Source organism: Aphis gossypii, chromosome 1, assembly GCF_020184175.1.
Source record: "Aphis gossypii isolate Hap1 chromosome 1, ASM2018417v2, whole genome shotgun sequence".
In the NCBI taxonomy this organism is placed as follows: domain Eukaryota; kingdom Metazoa; phylum Arthropoda; class Insecta; order Hemiptera; family Aphididae; genus Aphis; species Aphis gossypii.
In genome coordinates this window covers 4432147-4458774 of record NC_065530.1, presented here as the reverse complement: position 1 = coordinate 4458774, position 26628 = coordinate 4432147, and the positions used below count along the sequence as shown (strand labels likewise).

The 26628-nt window shown below is 30.6% G+C and overlaps 1 protein-coding gene across 1 annotated transcript in view; it reads right to left on the bottom strand.

Annotated features, from left to right (window-relative positions):
* LOC114124199 (homeobox protein MOX-2-like) overlaps positions 1-26628 on the bottom strand; it is a 93860-nt gene that overhangs the window by 46635 nt on the left and 20597 nt on the right. Inside the window, exon 2 of the mRNA XM_027987386.2 lies at positions 22141-22667. Coding sequence (XP_027843187.2) covers positions 22141-22667 — 527 coding nt within the window. The remainder of the gene's footprint in view (positions 1-22140; positions 22668-26628) is intronic.

Sequence of the window (26628 nt, the reverse complement as noted above, 5' to 3'; positions counted from 1 at the left end):
AAAAAAAACTGTAAAAATGTAGTAGTTTGCGATGTATTTTTTTTCATTTTAATTGTGGTTAAATCAACAACTATATTAACTAGGATTATTCATTAGAATAACACAATTATTATTACTGTCATTTTGATGATTAATAATAATAAATTACAATTGTATTTAAACATATTTAACTGTATGAATTAGAAGTTGATTGCTAATTTTATTAATTTAACTCCATTCCGTGATAATTACACTTCAACACGAATGCACTTATTTCAATATTAATGTTTTATAATAATACATTAATTATATGCGTAGGTATTAATAATTTGAATTTAGTGGCTCCCTAAAAAAAATACTAGACACTCCTCTGTTGTCTGGGCTTGCTGTAAGCGATTCAGATATTACACGTGTTTGCAATTCCGCATTATAATATATACGAGTATCGGAGTTTTATTATATTAGAGTGCGTAGTGGTTGCGGAGACGAGGAACCGCGAGGGCGCCGAGGGGTGATAACGGAACGTTTTGACAGAATCACAGCGAGAAATATTCAAATATTATGTGTTTGCAAAAAGATGATAGAGGGGTAGAAAGATTATAAAATGCAGCAATGCGATAAACGGGGGAGGATGAGGAGGTAGCACGGATTTTTGTCAATATTAATAACCGGCGGCGGTCGGGCGATATTGTACGATGGCATACCGAAGGGGATGAACGAATTATTTATAATTAAAATGTCCAAACGCCGAGTCGCGAAATCGGAGATGATGACAATAATAATAAAAATAATATGGCATTGCTTCGTCGCCACGACAAAAAAAAATATACGTAAAAATGCGTCGCAACATTTCCATTATATAATAGTAATATAATATACTATTTCGTGTATTATAAATCGGAAGCGAAAAATTATTTAATATAAATAATATTCGTCGTCATCGTTGCACATTTTTGTGTATTATATGAATAACATAATAACATAAATATATAATGGTGCCGTATGCGTTGGCGGCCAGATTTATTAGGACTCGAGAGTAGTATACGGTAGAAAAAAAAATTATAAAACATCCACTTACATTCAGCGTTTTAACATTCGGAGCAGCCAGTGCGATGCGGGAACGAGTTGTTGATGGTGTAATGGGGTGGGTAGGATCGAGGGAAAAATGCGCAATCAAACGCACACGTGTTTTTAGGAGAACGTATTTTACATATACGGGGCGATCCATTTAACATAGCAGACTATATTAATACTACGCATTAATTTTCCAAATCGATTTTTGAAGGACTGGATTTTAAAACGGTTCAGTGTTTTGAAGCATTTACGAATATTATTGATAACCGGAAGAGGAATACTTCTCAAAAAAATGTCAACATATAATATTATAAACATTGAACAAATAATTTTTTATTAGCATTTAAATATAGTTTTAACGAGCCGAGTTAAACGAAAAAATGGCAATAAAGAATATACTGCAACTACTATCCACTCGTTATTTTTGTTGCGTGATGCCTTCGTATGAGATAATCTTTTTCAAGATCACAAAAATTGACTAAAAATAAGTATAGAACAAACCGGGGATCACTCCGTATATACCGCGACAGCGTTGTCATAGGCTCTACACGAGGGGCCGAAAAATGATATTCCACCGTCGTTGACGTCAACGTCGTATATAAATGTTCAACTCCCAGGGGGCAGCGATAATATTTTTCAAGTCGGCACGTTTATTTTTTTAATTAGACAGAAAAAACTATTCAGAACGAATTATAATATATGTTACACGTGCGATGACGAATTCGAACCACCGCTGCAGATATTAATATTGAGGTATAAATGTAATATTATTATTATCACATCACGACAACGCGACGAAACGAGAGCAAAATAAAAATAAATACACAACATAGATTTCGCATCAACGACTTAACATTTTAGAAGACTTTTATTATTATTATTATTATTGAATATATAATTTATTATGGTCGAAACAATAGCGAAATGTGACTTTTTTTCGCACCGTCTAATCGCGTTACTGGCCTGCGAACGTCCACTACAAAGCTTATACATATTTAACGAATCTATTTTGAAACATTGAAACGTCGTCGTTCGGAAGTCAGTGCTCGACGTTTCGTAACATCGAAAAAAATATATGTGTATGAGTGTGTTGTGTGTGTAGTTTTAAAATGTTCACTATACGCAGCACGCGAAATAACTATAATATAATAATAATATTGTAGTATCGATCGGAAACAAATAACTGAAATAACGGATGACGTGTCGGTTTTGTTGTATTTTTTAGTCCATCCATTCGATTTTTTCCACTCTTTATTATTATTATTATGCATCACTCCAAAAACTTTAGAGCGCTGTTTTATTACTACTATTAATCACAATTCACTCGTTGCACTACAATTATTGGTAGTATTATAAGTTAAAAGCAAAAGTATGAATTTAAAAAACAAAATGTGTAATTTTAATTTCATATCAGTGTCTTTATTTTTGATTTGTATATTACTATTAAACATGTTATATATTATCATCAAGTGTATACTCTATAAAAGTAAATAGCCAAGAGATTTGTTTTTACTGTTTTTAAATGCGCCAAATATAAAAAAAAAATCATTAAAAACATTAAATTTTTTATTTTTTAAGATTTAATGAAACTAATATATAGTTTACCTGATAATCAAGTAAGCCAACAATAAAAAAATAAAACTAACATGTAGAATGTAGATACAATAAATTTCAAATCCTATGACTTATAAGTTATGACTTTATAATTAACAAAATACTATTGAAACTCTGAAAACCACCAGAAGTTTGAAAAATTAAAATATAATATTATTATTTTGATATCAAGCGCATATACATGTTATATCGTGTAATGTGTATTTGTGTACAAAATATCAGGAGATAATTTACGCATACATTAAAATATGTATTCATATACATAGATGTACGTTGGATGATTACATATTATTAATATTATTACTATAATATACTATAATAAGCGCATGCCGAAACAATTAATTTGACGAATCGTCGGTGTTTGCAATCGTACGTACCACCTACATTATAGTGGAATATCATCGTCGGAATGTGAACATCGACCACTGATGGTCACTACACCGTTTCAATATTATGTTGTTATGCTATTATTATTATTATTATTATTATAACGTATATTCTATATTATGCGGTACATGTCGACATTTCTATGGTCGTTTCTCCGCTTGCGACTGATACAATGTGATGTAGTTCCACGTGGCGAGAACGGCATAAATATTAAAGGTATATAATATACCATAAATTATAATATAATATTATTAATACGACTGTCACATACGAAACAGATAATACCTATTTTATTGAATAAAAATGCTATTAACGCGAGTCAACCAAAAAACCTCAGAAATGTATAAACAAAACATGTTATATTATACAATGATAATATTATAATACAACACGGCAATCGACAGTAAGTAAGACATGCGTGAATTTATTCAAATTTTGTATCTTATAATTCTTATTTTAAAATTTTAACTTATAATTAAATGAACACCGTATTTTCAAATATTTGACACTTTTACACTATTAAAAAAGTATTCTGTTGCGATACTAACATCAGTTTTTCAAATGAAAACTTCCCTTTTAATATAAACTATTTAATAGATAATTTTTTTTAAAATGTAAAGTAATTTTTAAATTAATAAAAAATTCGAGCGAGCAATTTTTTAATTATCAAAATGTTTATACTAATAGGATAATATGTGCTTGGATCATTTTTAAGAGTTATAAATATTGAGAGTTTAATGTCAGTTAATGTTAAAATTGCCCAATCAAAAATATCCCGATATCTTTTCGTCACCCTATTAATACACCTATCATTTCCTTAGAGCATAAAGTTAAATAACTAAAAACTATACTAGTTTGAATTTGAATTTCAATACATTTTCAAAAAAAAAATATTCACTAAATGATTTATAGCAAAAAACAGGTGGATAAAAATTTGAAAAATAGAAGTTTGTATTTTTACAAAATACACCTTAAGTTGTACAGAAAATCTCAACTATAATATGGTCATTAAGTATTTTAAATATTGTATCAGAAATAACTAAAAATATTATTGAAAAAGAAAACAGGGGTGAGCATGCTTGATTTATAACTAAAACAATAATAATATGACGTAAAATAAAAATTTGTCGGTTTGGTTATTTGAAATTAAATAAATCTGTTATAGGTGTTATACATTATGCGAATTACGAAATATTATGACGTGCTCTTTATTGCATCCACAAACTTAAGATCGATCGTACCTCGTAAACGTGTAACATTCTATTGTGAGTAAATTTCGCTGTCTTTGATATTTTATAAAGACGACATAATACGTGCGCAAAACAAAAACAGACTGTAAACTATTTAAGTGCGTTGTTGACAATATATTAATAAGCTCTCACTATGGGAATTTCTACTTGTAGTATTTTACAGCAAGGAGATGATGCTTATGCACAGTCGCATTATTTTCTCATATAAAATTGTCGTCAATAAGTAATAATTGCTACACCGGTAGGAACAGGTACCTCCTAATATACAGTGTCACGTTATATCTGTCCTAGTAGATCCCCACCCACCAGTCAACACTATGTACCCACTTAATATAAATTTGTATTTCAATTTTAAAACCAACTTTTATTTTTAATCTTGCATATCAACCAATATATATTTTATATATATATTAATATATTAATATGATTATCTATACCCTTCAAATCTTCAAACGAATTAACAGTAGGTAGGTACATATTTTGACTACGTAGTAGTTCGTATAATCTTATACAAATATATACGAGCTTTGAAGTACAAAATAAATTGTTCGTCAATTATTGGTCATGAATTCAATACAATCTTAAATCAATATATTTATTTTTAATTTAACAAGTTTTTGATTATTGGATTGCTATTGAAAACATACTAAAGATTTTAAATAAATGTAGGTATCTATTAAAAAATCGCAAATCGAGAAATATATCTGTATACCTTACAATTAAAAAAAAAAAAAACAAAAAAAACCTTGCTTTTAAATTCAAGTTTATAGCTAATAAAATTTTTCTAAAATAGTAAATATTAAAAAGTAATTGACGAGAACACGATGAAACATGCTGCATTAAAAAGTTGCAGCAATAGTCAGAGTAATAATAACAAGTGTTTGTGTGACATTATATTGTATACACTATTGTGGGGATCCGGATAAACTGGATCCGTTGTACTTTCTCCGCCGCTACTGTTGTAACGCACGACAAACAAATCAATAAAAATAATATTATAAGTAGTCGAGTCAGCTTAAAATAAAAGCAGTAATAATAATTAGGGTGAACAATTTTTGTCTACAGTCTGACGTCGATTAACGGAAAATAAAAACAAACATGTTTTATTCATATGCATATAATGACATGAACGCATATCCAGTAAAAAGTACATTTGCGACGCGTTTAGCCACTTAAATGCGTACATATATTATGGTGTTATCGTATATATTATATATACTAGTATGTGCATCAAAATAATAGCATGTATATACAGGGGTTGCGCTCTCACGAATTTGACGTGGTCGATTATTCGTATAAGGTCGTATACGTAGTATATAATGTATGGTAGTCATCGTAAGGGTTACGAAACGCCCTCTTCTTTTTTTGTATTTCGTTTTTATTTTTACGCGCCACGGAACTCGGCTTACTGGGGGATAGCGACGGCATCGTTTCCCCGAGGAAATCGTTAGCCCGGGGTGGCTCTCTGTTCTCGCGCCCACCCGAACTCCAAAAGGCTGACAGTTTTTTGACAGCCGCACATTTCATATATACGATTCGGCCCTTAATGAATTACACATACACACATATGATTCGTATACTCTTGTGTGTGACGGGAAAATCGTGTTCACGGACAACGAGGGTGCGAGCGGATGGACATGTAGCGAAGGACGGACGGATAGACGCCGCCGACGTTTTTAATGGTACCCTATTGTTGACACTATTACGTTGTACGCACTCGTCGACGACTGCGGCAATCCATTATTATTATTATTATTATTATTATTATTATTACATTTATTATATAAAATATATACATACATACACTTTATACCTGGAGACGAGAAAACGCGATTCGTTTCCACGCGCGTGTATTAAATTATTAAAAAGGGTACCTATATAATATAAGGTGTATGTCCTTGTATTAATTACAGAACTGCACTTGACTTTGGTGTCACCAGATGGTAAACAGTTAACACTTTAGTACTTTATACATACAAGGGTGCAGTTTAATTAGACGCGTGGAGGAAACCTGTGAGCATGACATACGAGACCGGAGAAAAAAATAAATACGATTTACGTGTTCAATGTACGTTAATTTTCTATAAATCGACCCGTCGCGATAATTATAATACTCTCTTGGCTCCCTTCGCACTGCAGCTACTGCTGTTATATATGTACATTATACACACACACATATTATACATTTATACAGCAAACATTATACTATGAGATTATGACAACGGTCTTGGTGTATTTATTTTTTAAAACCTTTTCGAATTGTGTAATATTATACCCATCATATTATAATGTTATGCTCACACATACAGAACTTCTATTCATTTTCAACAATACTACCACACGTGTGAAAACTATTTATTATCATCTGTTTTTTTATTGGACTAATTTACGAAAACCAGGCACATTGATAAGATTAATATAATGACAATAATATGTATAGCTGATTTGGTTTATTAACTGCTCTATACAATACGACGTCAAAAAAGGATGATTTTATAGATTATGGTCCGTGTACATTTTTATATTTTTTAATATCAAAATATAGTACTAATCTACATACCTTTAGTATACCGGTATACCTAATGCATATAAAATAAAATATATAAAATAGATATTATAAGAAAACACCAACAATTACCATTGTGACATTTACTATTTTTATACATAGAAAATAACTTCTTTATAGATGTAGAATGAAGGTTAAAAATGAAATGCGATTTTATATTATGCCTACAAATCTTATAGTCCCGAACATATTATATTATTAATGAATAAATTGTTACTTGTTGATAAGTACTTATCGCGAAAAACAATAACGTTGTTCGACGTTATTGGTTGTATTATATACGATGATGATGACGTTGCATTTATATTATTCTATGTAGGTACATTAGGTAGGAAGTTATATAAAATTGTATGATATCATCTACTATAATAGGTACGTGCAACTATTATATTATATTATATATTAGCCATATTTTAAAAACGCTATCGTTTATTTTAATTAAATATACTAAGCAATAGCTTCAAGTATTGTTACAATAAAAATTATTCTGTATGCGGTTTATTTAAATTAAATTAGTGCTGAATATAATAATTTGATATAATAGCGCGCTCACTGCTCGAGCTCACAAACTGATTATAATAATAAGGGACTGCAAAATATATATCGTCCGTGGTAATGCGGTATTATATCATTTTATCCACACTAAACTTGCTTGATTTTAAACGTGCGGTTTGATTGTATACGAACCGTTTGTCTTATTCTCCACCGTCGTTGGCAATATTACATTATTATCAATTATGTATATTATACGATTTAATATTCTGGTGTTTATTTACTAAAACGTTGGATAATAAATAATAACTATAGAATGTAATACATACAATATAATTAACAACCTTGTTATTAAATTAATTTACAAATATTCATTATTAGTATCTATTATAAGACAAGACTTTTTTTTTATGTATTTTCTATTGGATTCAAATGTAGGTTGAAAAATGTATTAAGTTAAACGAATCGATTTCAAGTTTGCAATTATGGTGTCTAAGATTTGAATATGATAATTAGAAAATATGTATACAATATTATTTCTCATTGAGAAATTATAAATTTTTATTCTTGAACATTATTTACTTTTATATAATTTTGTTTTAATCATAAAAAATATATTACCTTTGCTTGCGTAAATAAAATAGCAATTATATATTTAAGTGATTGATAAATACGAATTATTTTTATGTAATACCAATATATTTATATGAAAACTAAATACCAGAAATACCTATAATCTATATAATAAAAATATCATAATCGTTCAGAATTATATAGAGTAGAAAAACTAGGTAATCATTGCATTTACAGCGATGACTGTAGGTGTTAATTGGTCTTATGTTCATATATGTACGGGGAAATATTAAAGGGTTGAGAAGATGTATAGCTCGCGGGTGATTCGAGTATTTGAATTAACGACGTACCGAAAGAGAGAAACGGTGAGAAACAAAGTTCAAAATTGTGAGTATGTGTGTGAGTGAGAGAGAACAAATAAAAAATAATCGATTCTTTTCAGAACGATTTCTTATTGTCCTTCATTTCCTCTACCGACAGTTTTCTTCTTTTTTTTTCTGGTTACATTTATAACCTACAGTCTACACATACATACGAATATACAATCTTTCTCTCTTTGTCTCTCTCTCTCCTCACTGCTGCACAATTCCATAATATATACCACTATAATAATATTATATTCACACAAATAAGCATACAGTATACCTATTACCTACACTATACTATACGACTGTACAACGCGTGGTATTTTACAAGGTTTTTTTTACCGCCGAATGATCACAATAACTGTAGTGTGTTGTATATACACGCGTCGAATAAGGGGTGGTGGAAAAGGTATAAGTGGCGTATGTGTGTACCCATATTCGCAGTTGCAGGAGGGGAGATTAAACGTTTAAACCACACGTGTATAATATGACGGAGTGATAAATCGTCGATTTGACGTTTTTTTTCCATGTTGCAATTTGTCGTATCGCCATCGCCACACCGTCACCGCACGACAATTTATACAATGATATTATATGTGTTTATTGCCACCGACGAGACAGATTTGCGCCGGTTTTATACTTTTATGTATAAATTATTGGCAAACAAAAACAGTTCGATAACCACGTACGGTTTTGAAAATCGTGATAATAATTAGTCAGAAAAGGAAATCACGTATGATCCATGTTTCTCACTTTCTCAATATACATAAATATAAATTAAAGGTAAACACAATATATGTGGCAAACGTGCACTGAGCCACCGACTCGGGTACAACTTGAACAAATTGCGGGCATGCAATTGATAAACACTGTTTGCAAAGTAGTAATAACGTTATTGACGACAAATGTTTATCTTTCGATACATTATAATTATACAAAAATAGAATTCAATAAAAAAACACCGAACATACGACGTACAGTTATAATACAACTATAACTATATAATAATATTATCACATGATCATACTCATTGATGCCGATAATGAATGTACATAAAAAGGTGAACTGTGGGTAAGTTGTGCTGCTGCCATTAGTCATAATTCACTTCAAATAAACGGATTTCGTAAAATCTATAAATATGCGCATAGAGTGTCAATATTAGTTTAATAAATTTTATGAGATAAATACACCTATTTTTTTTTTTTGTAGATACTATGTAGGTAAGCACATTATCGTCTGCAGAAGGTGATCGAGAATCGTTAAGTATAAAAATTAATAGGTACCTATATATGTATGTATTATTATAATAATATAATAGACATTACAATATTCGTATACTCCTCCAATTTGACCAAAACGTTTTTAATATTCAATGATTTCAATGCTTATTATCTATAGATATTATTATTGAAATATTCTGTTTTAATAAATTATACATGATAATAATAATAATAAATAATAATGATGGTGGTTAATGGTAGTGCGTAATAATTTAGGGCGTTTACGACAATATGGACAAAAATTCCGATTAGATTTCCCAAGGTAGGAAGTTGTTTTCGTGATAATCTCTCTTCACTAAATATTCATCTATTGTTAAAAACGATTGAACAATGAAACATAGTATTTTTGTTTGTCAAAAGTGCGAATTATAGTCTGAAGTTTTTATCGTAAAACAAATGAATACCTATTTCGTCGAGTAGGTACTGCAACAGAAATGTAGACATCTAAGATATATAATCAAACTTGTTAAAGACATATAATAATTTATTGCATAATATTCTTTAAAATCGCATTTGTGATTAACTAGAGAATATGCTATAGAGTGAAAAGAAATAGTTTTATAGCAACTTAATAACTTCAGTGATTAACGCACGACGGTATTTAGTAATGTTTACTGATCAAATAACATTTTTGAGAACGCTTCTTTAAAACTGATAATTAAATAAAACAAATAATACGCAATACAAGTATTAGGTACTTTTGTTATTATACGACGGTGAGACGCGTAAATATTTTTTATAAAAATGTGGTCAAATCGAAGACTTATAGGTAGTTGTTATATTACATAATTTAGCTACTTACATGAACATACTTTTTATTTAATTCTTTAAAGACTTGCATTTAATGTATAGATATTATTCTCACAATACTACGCATACAAGTACTAGAATATCCACACATTTATAAATACCCTATTAGAAATGTTTTTTTGTGTTATTAAACATTCAAAATAATTTAATTGAATTATAAAAACTCAACTATCTCACTAATGAAATATAACATAATATAATTCTAAAGTTAAAATCAAAAATAAAACAAAATTAAACATCACACATCATGTTTAACCATCGAATTTCCAATATTACTTTGGTAATATTATTGTTTGCCATTGAAAATATTATTTACCTCAACTAATATCTAAACGTTTGCTAAAAAAAATATAAAAATAATTCATTTGAGAACGGAAATCAAAGGTAATGCGAAAGATTGATGAATCATCGAGAATCATGTGTAGGTATTTTTTTTTAACCTATACTGCAAGTTGCGCCAAACAAAATGAGTGGACCTAAAGGCATATAGAAAGCATTCCGAGAAGTGACATTGATCGACCGGATTTCGATAGAGGAAAAAAACACCAATTCTTAATAACTAATTCCACTAGATTGTTCGAATACCTATATAATAGTTAATAATATTGTAATTACTTAGTTTCTCGCATACTATCCATGGATTAAAATGACTAGTGTATGCGTGGAACATCAAGATACGATAACTATAAATCTATTTACTATTTAGTCACTATTATAGTCTATAAATAACGGTCCAGAAGAGAGCTAAATTGACAAGTACTATGAAATATCATCATTTTGTGGGTCATGAAAAAAAAACGTAATAATCTATTTTGTGATTGTGCCGCACATAAGCGAATAATTGGTCACATTTGTAGGAGGGGAGCTTAACATGTTTGTCTCGTCCATGTCAACACATATTTTTAGATGCTTCAACCTCTGATGTGGCTTAATTATACTTTTTTTTTGGGGGGGGGTTATGAATACACTTATAAAAAAGTTATACTTTATGAAATAAAAAATATTAATATGTTTGCAATATTCGAATAATATATACTAAATTTAATTAAAAAAAAAAAATAATAACATTTATTTATTTGTTTATATAAAACATTGATACAAAAGTCCAACTTTCAATGGTGAAATCTCAAACGAAATTCGTCCACTGCAGAACTAACGTGAAAGAAAAACAATTAACCGTATGACAAAATAAAAGTATATATCTTTGTAGAGTATCGATATCAAATACTTACCTATCTAGTATCTACAACCTACCTATAATATAAATTATATATACCGCTGCAGTAGCATATTATAATACGATAATGGTTTACGGGAGTCAATCGCGACTGCCGGCGGTGGCAAACGTTGTATAATTAATTAATTAATTGGCCTGAGATGGAGTTTAAAAGCAGTGTCGTTAAACCCGTCGGCGGCGGCGGCGGCAGTGAAGGCAAGGAAGCCTTCGGCAGAGAGTGCAGCGGTGGCAGCGGCGACGGCAAGGGAGTTATACTACACGCGGCATTATAGTAATAATAATAATAATAATAATAATAGTAATAATATATGTTACAACTTGCGCGGCAGGGTAAGGATTGAATTAATTGAAGCCGTTCGCAATATTCCCTCGCCACATCCCTTTCAGACCGCATTTATACATCGTCCGAAGGTATACAACGACTGCTGGTTATAATAATAATATATAAGTAAGTACTCTGCAGACTGTATTATTTTACATGGAAAAATATACGTCTATCTTCAGACACCCTTTTTTAATACATAAAACTAACAATGTTGATACATCATACACAGTAAATACAAATGTTTTAAACGTTAAAATAGTCTACACCACAATAATTACGACTTTTTAAACTGAAATAAGGCGGAGTTAGTTAAATGTTTTTAAATATCCAATACCTTTCTAAGTAATTATAATTTTCTGATGCTTCAAGCCTAAAATTTTGCAAAAACAAACATTATAACTAAAAAATTGATTTTTTTTATACAGTTTTATTTGTAATCTAAAAATTGATAAATATTGTTTATCTAAGAGCTAAGACACCGTCGATGCAACTGTACTTAATTATAGGTAAATAATTAAATGCAGACATGCAGTAGATGTAGAGCAATAATAACTATACATTATATTATACACCCTTCTATACTCATATAGCCTGACAGGTGAATAAAAAGCGAGTGGTAATAACAATAATAATAATAATTGTAAACACGTATATTGTTGTATTGTTATATGCGGGTATCCCGTATTCTTCGGAAGTGCGGTATAATACGTCGCGTTAAAAAGAAATGAAAATTTAAATTTAAAAAAAAAAATACCAAACACGCTCATCATAACGTGTTGTAAACAATATCATAACGCTGTGCAGTGTCTCAACATTGCAAGGGACCCATGGTGGATCGACATGTGGGGCTGCGCGAACCACCCTTATCGTTACCCCACACGTCCGACAAAACCACCACCCCTGACCAATCTACCCACCCCGGGTGTATTATATAAGCACACATTATACACTGGCTGTAAAATTAGTCGTCCGGGTTGGTTGGTAAACACTAAACACCACACATCCGTCGTCTCTGGCAAGTGTCCGTAGGCACACACACACACACACACACACACAACCACACGCGCACGCACTCACGCATGCATGCAAGTATCGTTTTGAACTCAGATTTAATACACACATTGTGTGCAGACTCGCTAATAGCTATTACCTTTTTAATGACGTTCGTAGGAAATCTCTTATTGGACGATATTTTCGTGCGAGTGTGTGAAGTGTAGGTACACGATGATGACGAAGTTTTTCCCGTTTGTCGGGTTTGAGAACTGGGAATAAAAAAAAAAGTCGTATGCCTATTTCAAACGAATGACGCTGTGAGAGGTCCATCGGCCACCCTTCTCCTCCTCGCCTCTCACAATAGACAATAAACAGCCCAAGCACAGATGTTGGCCAATTAAAAACGCGTATCCGACGTGTACGGTATTGTTCGGAATTCATCGTTGTTGTCCAATTAGAAAATTTATGAACTCGATACGGAGGCGCGCGTATGCGGTTTTGTAGTTTTGTTTTTTCGATCGAAAGTCACATTTTACATTTTATTTTTTTTCTACGTTTTGTCTTTCTAGACTACGGGAAATCACTTTTGGTACAATTATTTATACATGCATAATATATTATGCGATTCACAAACGAACATACCGTATGGTTTTTCGGAGACGATTTCGATGTCGAAATAACTATAATATACTGTTGCGACAGGTCCGTACCATGAAAATAACGAGTGCGTGCATAAATCAATTTATACACGCGCGATTCGCCATCGTCACTTTCGTTTGGAAACGTGCCAATTAAAAGTTTCCCATTGTCGCGACTGCCAGCGTAATTAAAAGCAATTACATATTGGTTCAGTTGAAATATGTATATATACGAGTATAATGTGTACAATATAATATATAGTATACCCTATCGACCATCCAGATTCATCTAAATCCCCACGAGGTCTCCAACGTTGTATAAAAATTTACCTTTGATATTCGCCAATACAAAGTTATACAGTGCCGGTGCTTGGCATGTGCGACCTGTGCAACCACACTGGGTGGCAAATTTTTTTGGAATTTTAGGGGTGGCATTGTTTATAAATAAAAATATATAAATTATATAAGGGCGGCATATTATAGGTAATTGGCAGTTTGGCACAGGGCAGCGAAAAACCTAGCGTCGGCTCTAAAGTTATATGATAGAAAAATGAAAATTCTAAAAAATATTATAGATTAGGTATTATAGTATTATTGTTTTTATTTTTATATTCGTATAATTTGAGATTAAAATCATTTTTAAAATATAAACGGCATTATCAAAAGAAATGCACACAGCAGTTGTCGTCACTTACGTGCTTCAATACAGAAAAAAATATTAACAATTTATAATCATAATAATAATAATAAATTCTCAGCGGTTTTACAATCAGCAACGCTAATGTTAAAACAAAATATGTTTATCCACTTTTCATGAAATTCCACCAGAAGATTAATATAATAATTATATTTGTTTTAACTATTAAGGTATCTTACGGCGTTATTTTTAATTTAAAGGCCATCGCTCATCATCTTAGTCAGCTCCTGACATAAACGACTGAGCTGTGGCGCTCGTTAAAAACACGTCATTTTACAAGCATAATAATACAAAAAAATGTTACAGTTTAGTTTTTTAGATTTTTCTTTTTGCATAACATATCGCAATCCCGGCTTTTTATTTAAATCACCGCCACTCGATCCATTATGAAAAATAATAGACGATTGTAGTTTTCACCCTATATAGATAATGTCTAGGTATAAGTGGAAATATTTTTTATATAATTTCCATAGGAGGTCCGAGATCATAAAAATCTGCAGATTAGTTTTTTTTAATTTCATAAAAGTGGACGGAGAAATTATCATGTTATTGTAATTATTGATATAGTGTTATCGATCGATTTGGGTATTAAAAATGAATGTGTTTTTATTTAATTACCGAAAATGTACGAAACTGTGTGCATAGGTAGGTACTCTAAAATAAACAATCACGCCAATAGACGTGAACCTACATATTTTAAATATGCTGGGAAAATTATATTATGTATTCTCGTTCAAACAAATCACACTAAAAATTCATAATATCAGTAAAAAATCGTGAGTAATTTAAATTTAGAACCCTTAAAATCCAAGGACACTTTCAATCTCTCCCCTCCATCGTTTTTAGTATGTATATCTCTGGCGCTAAAGACATTTTACGTTTTATTATACGCACAAGGTGCATACGGACGAGTTTAGAACGACGGACAGCCGAACAGAAACGTTTGGCAACAGGTATATAATATACGTGGTGTTAGTGTGTGTGACGGCGGTGTTTATGAACTCGAAAATTGTTTACTCGTCGTTTCGCGCGCGCGGTAAACGTGCCAAAAATAACAATAAATTGTAATCGCCCGAGAGACAGAAGTTGATTACATCGACGAAATAACGAAAATTAAATAAATAAAGAACACATGTTTCGGAAAACGTCCGTCTTGATGTGTGCAGCGAGTGTAACATTATTATTATTATTATTACATTACTGTGTGTGTGTTATCGAATAACCAAAAAGCAAACGACAGTAATACAAACGAACGCAATAATAAGTAGATACGTACATACTATATATCATATAATATTACGCGCGTATACACGCGTTGAATCTAATTACGCGCATAAATATATTATACAGTTGAGGTATTCGGTGTACGAGATCAGACTTGACAAATGTTATAATGAAACGTACCTATGTATAAAAGGAACGGTTGGTAAAAAGAGACACTGTATATTATTATGGTTTCTATATTACGTACACATGTAATCTGGTCTCGTCCGTCCGTCTGTGAAGATCTTTTGTCCCCGGGCGACGATAGTTAAATAGTTTATTAATCATTAGTTCCAGATGATTTAATAAGTAGACATAAAATAATAGGAAGTTTTTTATTAGTGCATTTATTTCAGTGTTATTAACTCCAAAAATGTTGGACCTAATAATATGCTATTGATATAATTTTAAATACAAATCGTCCGGGCATCGATTAATAATAGTTAGTATAATATATTAATATATATATATTATTATTAGTATATAATATATATATATTATATACGAGATGCTATAAAGGCTATTTTTCGTGAATGAACTTATACGATCATAAATCATTTATAATTATATGATAATATAAGGTTTGAAACCGTAATTTAATCTAATGTTTAATTAAATTAATAGTTTGTTGATAGTTAATATTATACTTGTATCTTTTGCAGTTTATCGCACAGCGACTGAAAAAAAAAATACACAAAGCGATAGCCACGAAACGCCCTCCGTCATTATATTGTACGCGTAACAGCAGCAGACTAATTGAAAGCGACGTTGAGCAGTTAAAAAATCGTTAATACAACGCGGTGTTGAAGATTAAAATTTACTCACGGTCGAGTGTATAATAATTAGTCGTTATTTGCTGTACTATATTTATATTACTGTATCGCACACGACAGCGACGACGACGAATTGGCGAAAAATCGTAATAGACTTTCCGCGGCGTGACGAGAGACATAATATTAAAATATACGTTTTGATGTATTCTTAATAATTGCAGTAAGTTGTTTGTAAATCGAGCGGTGAACGAAAAATTATTCATTTTTACCGAAATTTTAAAATGTCGGGCAGTTGTCACGCGTATGCTAGCACGCGTGTGCTCGATGTGTAATTACGCGGAATCAATCTTGAAATATGTACTTTATTTTATTTACTGTCGTGCACGCATTCAACAAGTGGAACCCGATCAAAGACAGCTGCGGCGCTACTGCTGCACATTATATAATTATAACAAACTTTTTTGAGTAATTAACAAAAATAAAAAAACTGGCGATAAATTGGTGTGAAATTAATGTCTTAAAATATAAATTTTTATGTGCTGCAGTAGTGTAGACACTAAATAATATAGCACAATGACTAATTAGCTTGCACATGTTTGCAAATGTATACGTATGGTTTTTTTTTTTTAATTCGGAGGCCATAAATCACGGAAACGAGAAGATATAGTTATACTAGTACAACTCGCGTGTGAAGCTGTTTTTGTTTGTTGCCTGTTATTATTATTTATTTTATATGGCTTTCGAGACTACTAGTGCAATGGGTTATTTAGGATGCGTTTGATTCTAACGCTATGGTTAGGTTACAAAATTTTTCTCCGGATAATTGTAAAACATTCCAATCGGCATTTGAATCCTTTTTTTTTGGGGGGGGGGGGGGGGAAGTAAAAAACTTTTTTACATTGTATTATTACTATTGTACAACGTTTTTTCAAAAGATTTTAGCTTAAGTCATTATAATAAGGTTTTTATTGTGAAATAAATATAATAAGTATTGAAATTAACTAGTTAGCCCGAAGCTTCGTAAAACCCGAATTTAAATGAATTAAAAAACTAAAACGTAAACAAGTATATAAATAATATGCAACTAAGTAACTGCACAGTATTAAAAAAAAATGTCATTGACATAATATTAAATAATAATAAGGAATACAGTTTAAAAAATCCGTCAGAGCGAAATACGCGTATAGCATTATTATAATATTATGTGATGTATAAAAATTCACATGCGTAATGTCATAATAATTATTTTCGCGTGTCTACTCGCTCGCTCATAATATATACACATTAAACACATCATTTAATTGCGTCAAGCCGAGCGGAGTATTCAACAACACAATTTCTCGAAACGTTTATTATATAAATTCATATTTAACTTTTAGTCGCATATATAATATACTGCGCACATTATTATTATTATTACAATTATTTGGGTCACCCTGACACGAGTCGATCCCAGACAAAAATCGCGTTGTAGTCTAGACGTTCGATGAGTATAATATTAATTGTTTCAAATAGAGATGTATAGTACACGAATAATATTATATAGTATAGACATCGTAAACCGCACACGCACGGGAACAATTCACTAAAGTTCAACCATACATAGTATATGTCAACGAGATATATGAGTATATTATATGATGTGTAATATACAAGACGTGCTCCTCAAATAACACAAACAAATTCATAAATTCAAGCATTAATTTTTGTACATACAATCTCTATAGTCTATATTTATGTTTAGTATAATTGTAAATTTCCAAAAATCAGAATTTGAACATGCAGAATAAATGTATAAAACTTGGATGGGCAAAAACGATGGTCGTTGCAGAATAGGTCTGTAGATGTGTACAATGTGCAAGTTGTATATTATATGTCTGCTGCGGTACTGACGCTTTTCGTATTTAATTTTAAACAACGTAATCGCCGCGTTTAAGAAATCCGTCAACGCAATCTGCACTCCCGCAGCATCAGACGAATAAAACCACCGTCTCGGTATCTAATATTACAATAACAACACATAATTATACACGTGTGCATATATAGGTATGTGCTAGCCCCTACAGAAATTAGACGGCTGTCTAAAGATAAATTCGTCGTGTGTTTGGTTTGGCCCGAACGGAAATCGAGCGCGTGTATATCAGTGCACCCGTTTAATACGCGTATAATATTATTATGTACATAGCTGCACGAAATCTGAAAGAGACGAACGGACGACTTGGACAGACAGCGACAAATGGAGACAAGGAAACACAAAACACATTTAGGTATCTATATATTATAATATAGACTTACTGTAATATAAAGCTACGCTGATCGGTCGGTCGGCATTACATTTTATTTACATATTTTATATTTTTGAAAATATAATAATATTACATATTGTAAATATACTTTTATTTAAAAAAAAATCTGAAATAAAACTAATAAATATTACGTAATATTCAGATATTCTACACAAATATCAACGACACTAAATAGGTATATTTTTGAACCAGAATTATATGGGTAGACATATTATGAATCTATAGTGTAATAAATCCGAAACGTACATTATATTATAAATTGTGGTTGACAACGATCAGATTGAATGTATTGAATATAATATATTTTAATCAATGTAAATGAGTTCTATTTTAGGTCAATAAACCCAAACGCGTTACGGCCGGAACTATACGCACAGGTAGGCTCGTGATGTTTTTACGGGATGAGAAGATATTAAAAGGCGTGGTGGCGAACATGCACGAAATAAACGCGTCGTATGTACAATATAGGTGTACCTATTATAATATACAGTATAACATATACATATTATAAATTATAATAAAAATAAATTGCATAGTATACGCGTGATATACGAAACCGATTTATTAATTAGGATCAACTCCGCGGGATCTCGTATTCTTGTGACACGCACACGACCACGACGACTAGAAATAGAAAAGAAATATTGAATATATATATATATATATATTAAACACTATCATATTATTATAGTCACTAAAGCAGTAGCTAGCGGACGAGACGAATACGTTCGTAGCACTACAGTAAGAGCTCCGTCGTAGTATTAAAAAAAACGCGTTAAAAATACGTGACTCGTGTGTCTTATTATTAAACAGTCTACTGGTGTGCAACGTGTGAAATAATAGTAAAAACGATTTATTTATTAATTATTTAATTGTGATATGATAGAAACTCAGGTCGTTGTATCTCGATCGTTAATTTATCTACTTTTCAAAGAAACCACTGCGAAAATTTCCTTGACAATATTATATTTTTATTTGTCTTTTTGCGATTCGTGGAAGAGAACGCAAAAAAATCGTTCCCGGAGCTATTCACGCGTACCTATATATTTGTTATTTTCGTTATTGTACGCTGTATAAACAACAATCGACATTGTTGTAAGAATTTATTCGAAAAGCTGCTGGTCGATAAAGTCCTAAAATAGTATGTTTTATTTTAGTTCCCTCTACAATTGCGTAACGTTTATACTTTATACGCGCATTATCTTGTTATAAAACTTAATTAGCAGGTACACCACAGGTACTCGATAATCATTGAGATCATTTTATAAGCGTGATGTGTTATCCACTTTAATTACGTAATCGTCCAAAGCCTGTTATACGTACATACATCATACATACATTTGCCTCAGTCAAACTAGGAATAATAGTAATAATATTCATAATAATATCGAGTCCATGTACGGAAAATTCAATTTTTTTTCATCAGAGATAAACTAATTAAAGTTTTTAAAATTTGTTTAAGTATGACATATAATTGCAACCTATAGTATATTATGTACTTAAATACTTATAGGTATAATAACTATTAACTAGATGTAAGCCACTTTTACATAATATAGTTACCTACTTATATTTCTTCAAGACCTAACATTATGAGGTTTTAAATATCTAAATAATTGATGTGTTTTTAAATATTTTGATATTGTCTCACAAATTATTGCATTAAATTTAACACTTTTTCAGTTTTCCCAGCAACACCGCTTTATCGGATAAAATAAATAATACAATGTATACTTATTTCGATTTAATAATACGCGCATATAATATTTAAGTTAAAACGGTTTGCGCTCAATCAAAAACCTCGTGCGTGCTATTACATAATAATAACGCGATGAAGAAATGTTATTGGCACAGAACCAAGCAATTAGTCATTTTTTAACGTTCAATTTATTTCAAACGGTTTATATACTATATATAGTTTGAACTACTATATACAATACTGCTGTGCACACATTAAGAATTCTATTATATGATTAAGTGATAAAATGTATGTATATATTATGCCAACAGCGCAAATAAATGTAAACTTATAACAATAAACGTCGCTGATAATAATAAAGAATGATTGGGAAATCGAAATCGTGTGAAAAAAATATTGTTTTACGCGCGAAGGCGTGGATAGTTCATTGGTCGGTCTGTCGTGCGGCTACCGAATTACGGACTCACACTACCTTCTCTGCAGTATAATAATAATATTTATAATATAAATTATATTAGCTCACTACCACGATTATTTATTTATCGTTTATTATTTGAAAACAAAACGATTTTCGATTACGTCTACAAACAAACAACACACGACCGTCGCCGATTTAATACCTATATAAGATATAACAGAGACGGCGATAATAAGTAATAACAATAATAATGAGAGCAGTGGCGGCGGCGGTAATGAAGATTTATGGACGAGTGTCGTGACCCGTAACCACGCGCACCACTATTAAATAGAAGTTGTAGTTATTTTACGGTCGCCAACCATTATACCAACCGCTCTCCATGATAATGATAATTATTATAATAATAATGATAATTGCTTGGTACAAATGACTTAAATCAAGAATATCTAATTTTTGGAAAAAGTAATTTAAAATTTAAAAAATGTAGTCATATCATGAGTAACTAATGATTAATAAGTTATGTACTTTAAGTGGCCAAGTGGGTAGATCCCGGTAGATGTGATACTTTTAGGATTATTATGTATTTGTGTGGTATTTAATACAATTTTAGGTTTTTATGAATTTTATACCTGATTACTACCATGGCTTAATACTTTATAAACACACTATTACCGATTGATGTTGCTAGGTATAACAGCTAATTAAAATATTGCAATATTAAATATATCCAACCACATTATTAAAAATATAAATACATATTATAATAACCAACGGTATATTTGTGAAAATTAGAGAGGCATTTCTAAGGGTGTTCAAAATTTCAATTTTACTAGCACTCCAAATCTCTTGATTATCTTAAATATTAATTTAAAATCTTGGACGCGTAACACTAAGGGTAAAGGCGAACTATCGAACTTAACTATCCACATCGAAAGAGATATAGTCCTAATAATAATGAAAATATTTTAAATACATATTCTGAAAATAAGTGTACCTACATTGTATCTAGTATAATTATTGATTATAAATAAATAAAAATAATTTTTTTGCATAAGATGTTGTAATTTATTTAAATCTATAAATTATTTGATTTTATTAATGGAGATTAATTTAATTCTATCGGAGATGGTGTGGTTAATAAAGAACGCGAGTGGCAAATCCCCTCACTGGTTCATTTTTTCTAAAACCCGGTGGTAAACTCGAAAGATTTTACGAATGAAATTTATTATAATCCTGTGGGCCACATCCAAAATTATATATTCCCATATTCGATTTAGACCCAATAGCAACTCATGCTTTAATATTTATTTGAAGCTTAAGCGCCACCTAATATTTTTTGTTGGTTTGCGCTTATATTTAACAATTTATATTACACATGTGATGTATTTTGTTATTGTTTACCTGTGTCTCGGTGACGCCCAACATTTTCGCCATTTCGGATCGTTCGGACGATGAGAGGTACTTTTTTAACTCAAACTGCCTCTCCAGCTCAAATATCTGTCGGCCGGTGAACGTGGTCCGCGCCTTCTTCCGTTTCCGGTCACCACAACCATCGGACGAGTGTCCACCGTCACTCTCTCCAGCCAGCTGCCCGGCCGGTGAACCGGAAGACGAGCTCACCAGTAAACCCGGCGACGACGAAGGTGGTACATCCTTTCGAGACTTCTTCCGTACCGGCAGTGGAGCGGCCGTCGCCGTGACCGTGGCTAAAGCCGCTGACGCTGCCGCCGTTGTTGTTGTAGCCACTACTGCCGCTGTCATGTTATTATTCTGCGTGGTAGACGGCAGCGACTGAAGATTATGATGCTGGAGCTGATGATTAAAATGATTATGGTGATGCTGTTGTAGATGACTACCAACGCCGTTGTTGTTATTGTTATTGTTGTTATTGTTGTTTAACTTCACTGCTGTCGTGGGTATCACGTCCGCTGAAATCATAACATATAATAAATTCGTTTTGATGTATACCAAAAAAAATGTCATAAATTTAATGCACATGTTACATGTATACATCAATAATATAATATTATAGGCAATATATAGAATAATATCATACAGAGGTAGTGATACTTTCACTTGATGTCATTAATCTATGCTTAAATATTATATTATATATCATTAGATATAAATATATAATGTATAAATATCAATGTATGATACATATATTACTCTTGAATTTTTTTAAATGTATTACCTACCTATGAGTCAATATATTATAATAAAATAAGTATGATACATTTAACAACTTATTTTTTATGGTTGAATCTATTTAAACAGCATCTTAATCTTTTAATTTAATTAATTTATATATTTATTTTATTGAAATTTTACATTTTAAATGATGAATGTAAAAATGTAGTCTTTATTAATTTCAATTTTCGATTATCATGGCGTTTTTTATCCAGAGTAGTCCCAGATAGATAGGTTGGATTTTTATTATTGTTATTTTCTTTGGCATTATAGCTAGTGGGATTTAAGGAGTTACAGTTGTAGTGTTGATGTAATAATAATGAATCAGGTATCTAAAAAACATTAGATACATGTTATAGTTTTATATATTATATACTATAGCAGTATTGTAATACGTTTAAAGTTTTTGAGGTACCTAATTATAAAATTAATTATTGTTTTAATCGAAGTATGAGTATGGGTTGAGAAATAGATAATTGGTCTGGAAGGTTTTTAAGGACGTGCGGAATTTATTTATAATGTGTTTTACTTTAAGGTACTTTGGTTACTAAGGTTATTTTGCATGAAAAACACACTGAATGTTCTTTTTCATCAATAAGAGATCTATAGGTAGTGTAAGAGACTGAGATGGGTATAGCACTATAGCCGATACGAACATGATGGGTAACTACTTCTGAGTTTTCTTGGAATCTTTTGGAGGTATGTTCATTATGTATTTCGTTTTGTTTTATTTAATTTAATTTTGTGTGAGAGTTACAAATAACTTGTCAGTTGGAGTTGCAATTTGATCTTATTGTGGAATATATGTTGATCTTGGGAAGTTAAAGGTGGTGTCGCTTTTAACTATATTGCTGATAGATCTGCTTTTTCATTGCCTTCAATATCGCAATTACCCTGGTACCCAACATAGATTTATTGTAATATCTTTATATTTAAATATGCTGTGTAGACGAACTTTTACTTAAAATTTGTATAATAATAATATTTAAATAATTTATAATATATATGTTGGTGATATTATTTTTATTTAATTATGTCACTGAGATAGTCTGAAATTATTGTACGTGGAAGATGCAATTATTTAATTAGACTGAGAACTTTTAGTACCACTATAAATTCTGCTAACTGTATATAAAACATGAGTAATAGAGTTTGGGCTTATACTCAATATTTTCCACATTTTTACTACTGAGCCTACACCTCTTATTGGATTTTGGGATGTATCTGTATATATTTTTTCATCCGTTTTTTTTAAATCACTCGAAGAAAATTTTGATCATACATTGAGGGTTTTGTGGATTTTTTTAACGAGGTCAAGTTACTCGAAGTTTATAGTACCGAATAGTATCTGTTATGAATGAATTACTGGAATTATGTCTGAGATCTTAAATGATTTCCATGAAATACAGGAGTTATTCGGAGTAAAATTGAATTCTGATGATGAAATGGCTAACTTTAAATCTTGGTTGAGAAAAAGCTGAAGGGTTCTTATCGTTTTTTCAGTATTATTCAATATTTTTTTACAATAAACTGTTAAGTTATTGGTTTAAATTTATTTTTCATATAAATAACATCTTAACAGACTTAACATGGACAAATACAATAATAATATAATAATAATGTATGTAGACTAGTTAATAACTGTCATGTAATCGATATTAAAACCTATTTCATCAATATGATAATATAGCAGGTATAAATTAACTATTAATCACGACGTATAAAACTATATTACTTTTATCAGAGGTAGAATTCAGTATTTTTGATATTTGATGTAGTGATCACTACAAATAATAATTAGACTTATAGTATACCATGTGTAAACATTTTTAAATTAGAAAAAGAATGAATCTTATTGGTTTTAACTTAAGATTTTTATTATTTTGAAGCTATAAAGATTTGTAAGAGATAACTAGTTTTACATTTTTGCATTGTGTTACTCAAAAATGTATAATATGTATTATTATACTACTAAAATAAAAAATACCAATACAGTTACTATATTGTACCATTAAAAAAAAAAAAACTAAAAAGTAGTGCGCGCAACTTCCAACCAATGTTATATTCCTTTTCATACTTTTTTAGCAAAAGGTACACATGCACATAGCCACGGGTAATTATTTACAGGTATTTTTTTTCTGTTTGCACGGTCGGCGACGGCGCCGCAAGAACAGCTTTCGCATTACTTCCGCGAAACACAGGTATTTATCAGAAGGAATGCAAATGAAAACATATTTTATGCAGTCTATTCAGATTATTATAATTTTTAAAAATCAGTTCGCGATACGTATCAAAAGTATATTTAAACATTTTGAATACCACAGTCCGCACTTTTGTATGGTCCGAATGATTACAGTTATAATATTTCAATAAAATAAATCCTAATAATATAGTTAACAATTTAAAGTTTAGCTGATCGGCTTGGTATAAATGACTTAATGGCCCTAATTGGAGATGTGTGGCACCCCCAAAGGACCAACATGGCAACACCCATGGCACTTGTGGCACTATGTATATATTTATATGGGCTATTCTATTGTGTATGCAATATAAATATTATATTTTGTAAAATGGTATTTATATAATGACATAAATAACCAAAAAAATTAATTTATTTAACGGATTAACGAATAAGATAACTGTTTATATAATTATACACAAGTTCATATTTTGCTTATGAAACGTTTATTTAGAAATAAACGATATAACATTTTTTGATATTTATATACGTAACAAAACGTATTTTTTAAACTATATTATTTAGTCTAAGTATATATACATTATAATAATATAATATGATAAATTAAAAAGAAAAATGTTTTTTTTTTTTTAAATTTTAGATTTCTATTTGTAGTTAAGCCATTCAACTTATACATATGAACGGTTTGTCTATGTCAGACTGGCTTTTATGTATATATTATGAGCAAATACATTTTATTAGTTTTGGGCTTGTGACAAAGTTACACACGGTGCAAAGGGATTAAATCAAAGAAATATCAACGCCATATACTCTATTATGCTTATTTCAGATAAAGTTAGACATTCTTGATTTACCAACACACGCGTGGTTAAAAAAAATATATATATATCGATGTAAATTATACGTATTATATAATAATAATGGTCTGCAAACGATCGTCAGCTGTGCGTCACGCTGTTCTTAAGACGCTCATTATAATATAATATATGTACAACCAAAACACTTATGTTTTGCTGGGTTTCATAGACTTCCGTTATACAGATTTCAACACAGATCCTAAAATATTTATCAGACCCTTTTAGACATCAATTAGTGACCAGGAATCGGTCCATTAAGGTTTAATCGTTAAACCACCGTTAGATTTATGAAATTTTGATTCAACCAGGCAATCTACTACATAACAAATAGTTCTACTATATACAATATACTGCTTACAAATTATTCTTCAATGTAAAAGATAAAAACACTAAGTGGATTATAAATGTATATAATTATTATACGGTTCTTAGTTTTATTTTTTTTAAATTGAATAAATAAATAATTTTTAGAACAAATATAATATTTTTTATTTAAAATATTTATCATTCCTTATCAATTTTGTATTTTTTTTTTAGTATTTCATCTTTTTCCCTTTCAATTAAGGATATTTAAAAAAAAATTACTAAACTTTTATCAACTAAAAGAAAATCCCTGAACATGTCTCTGTATAAGTTTCCATT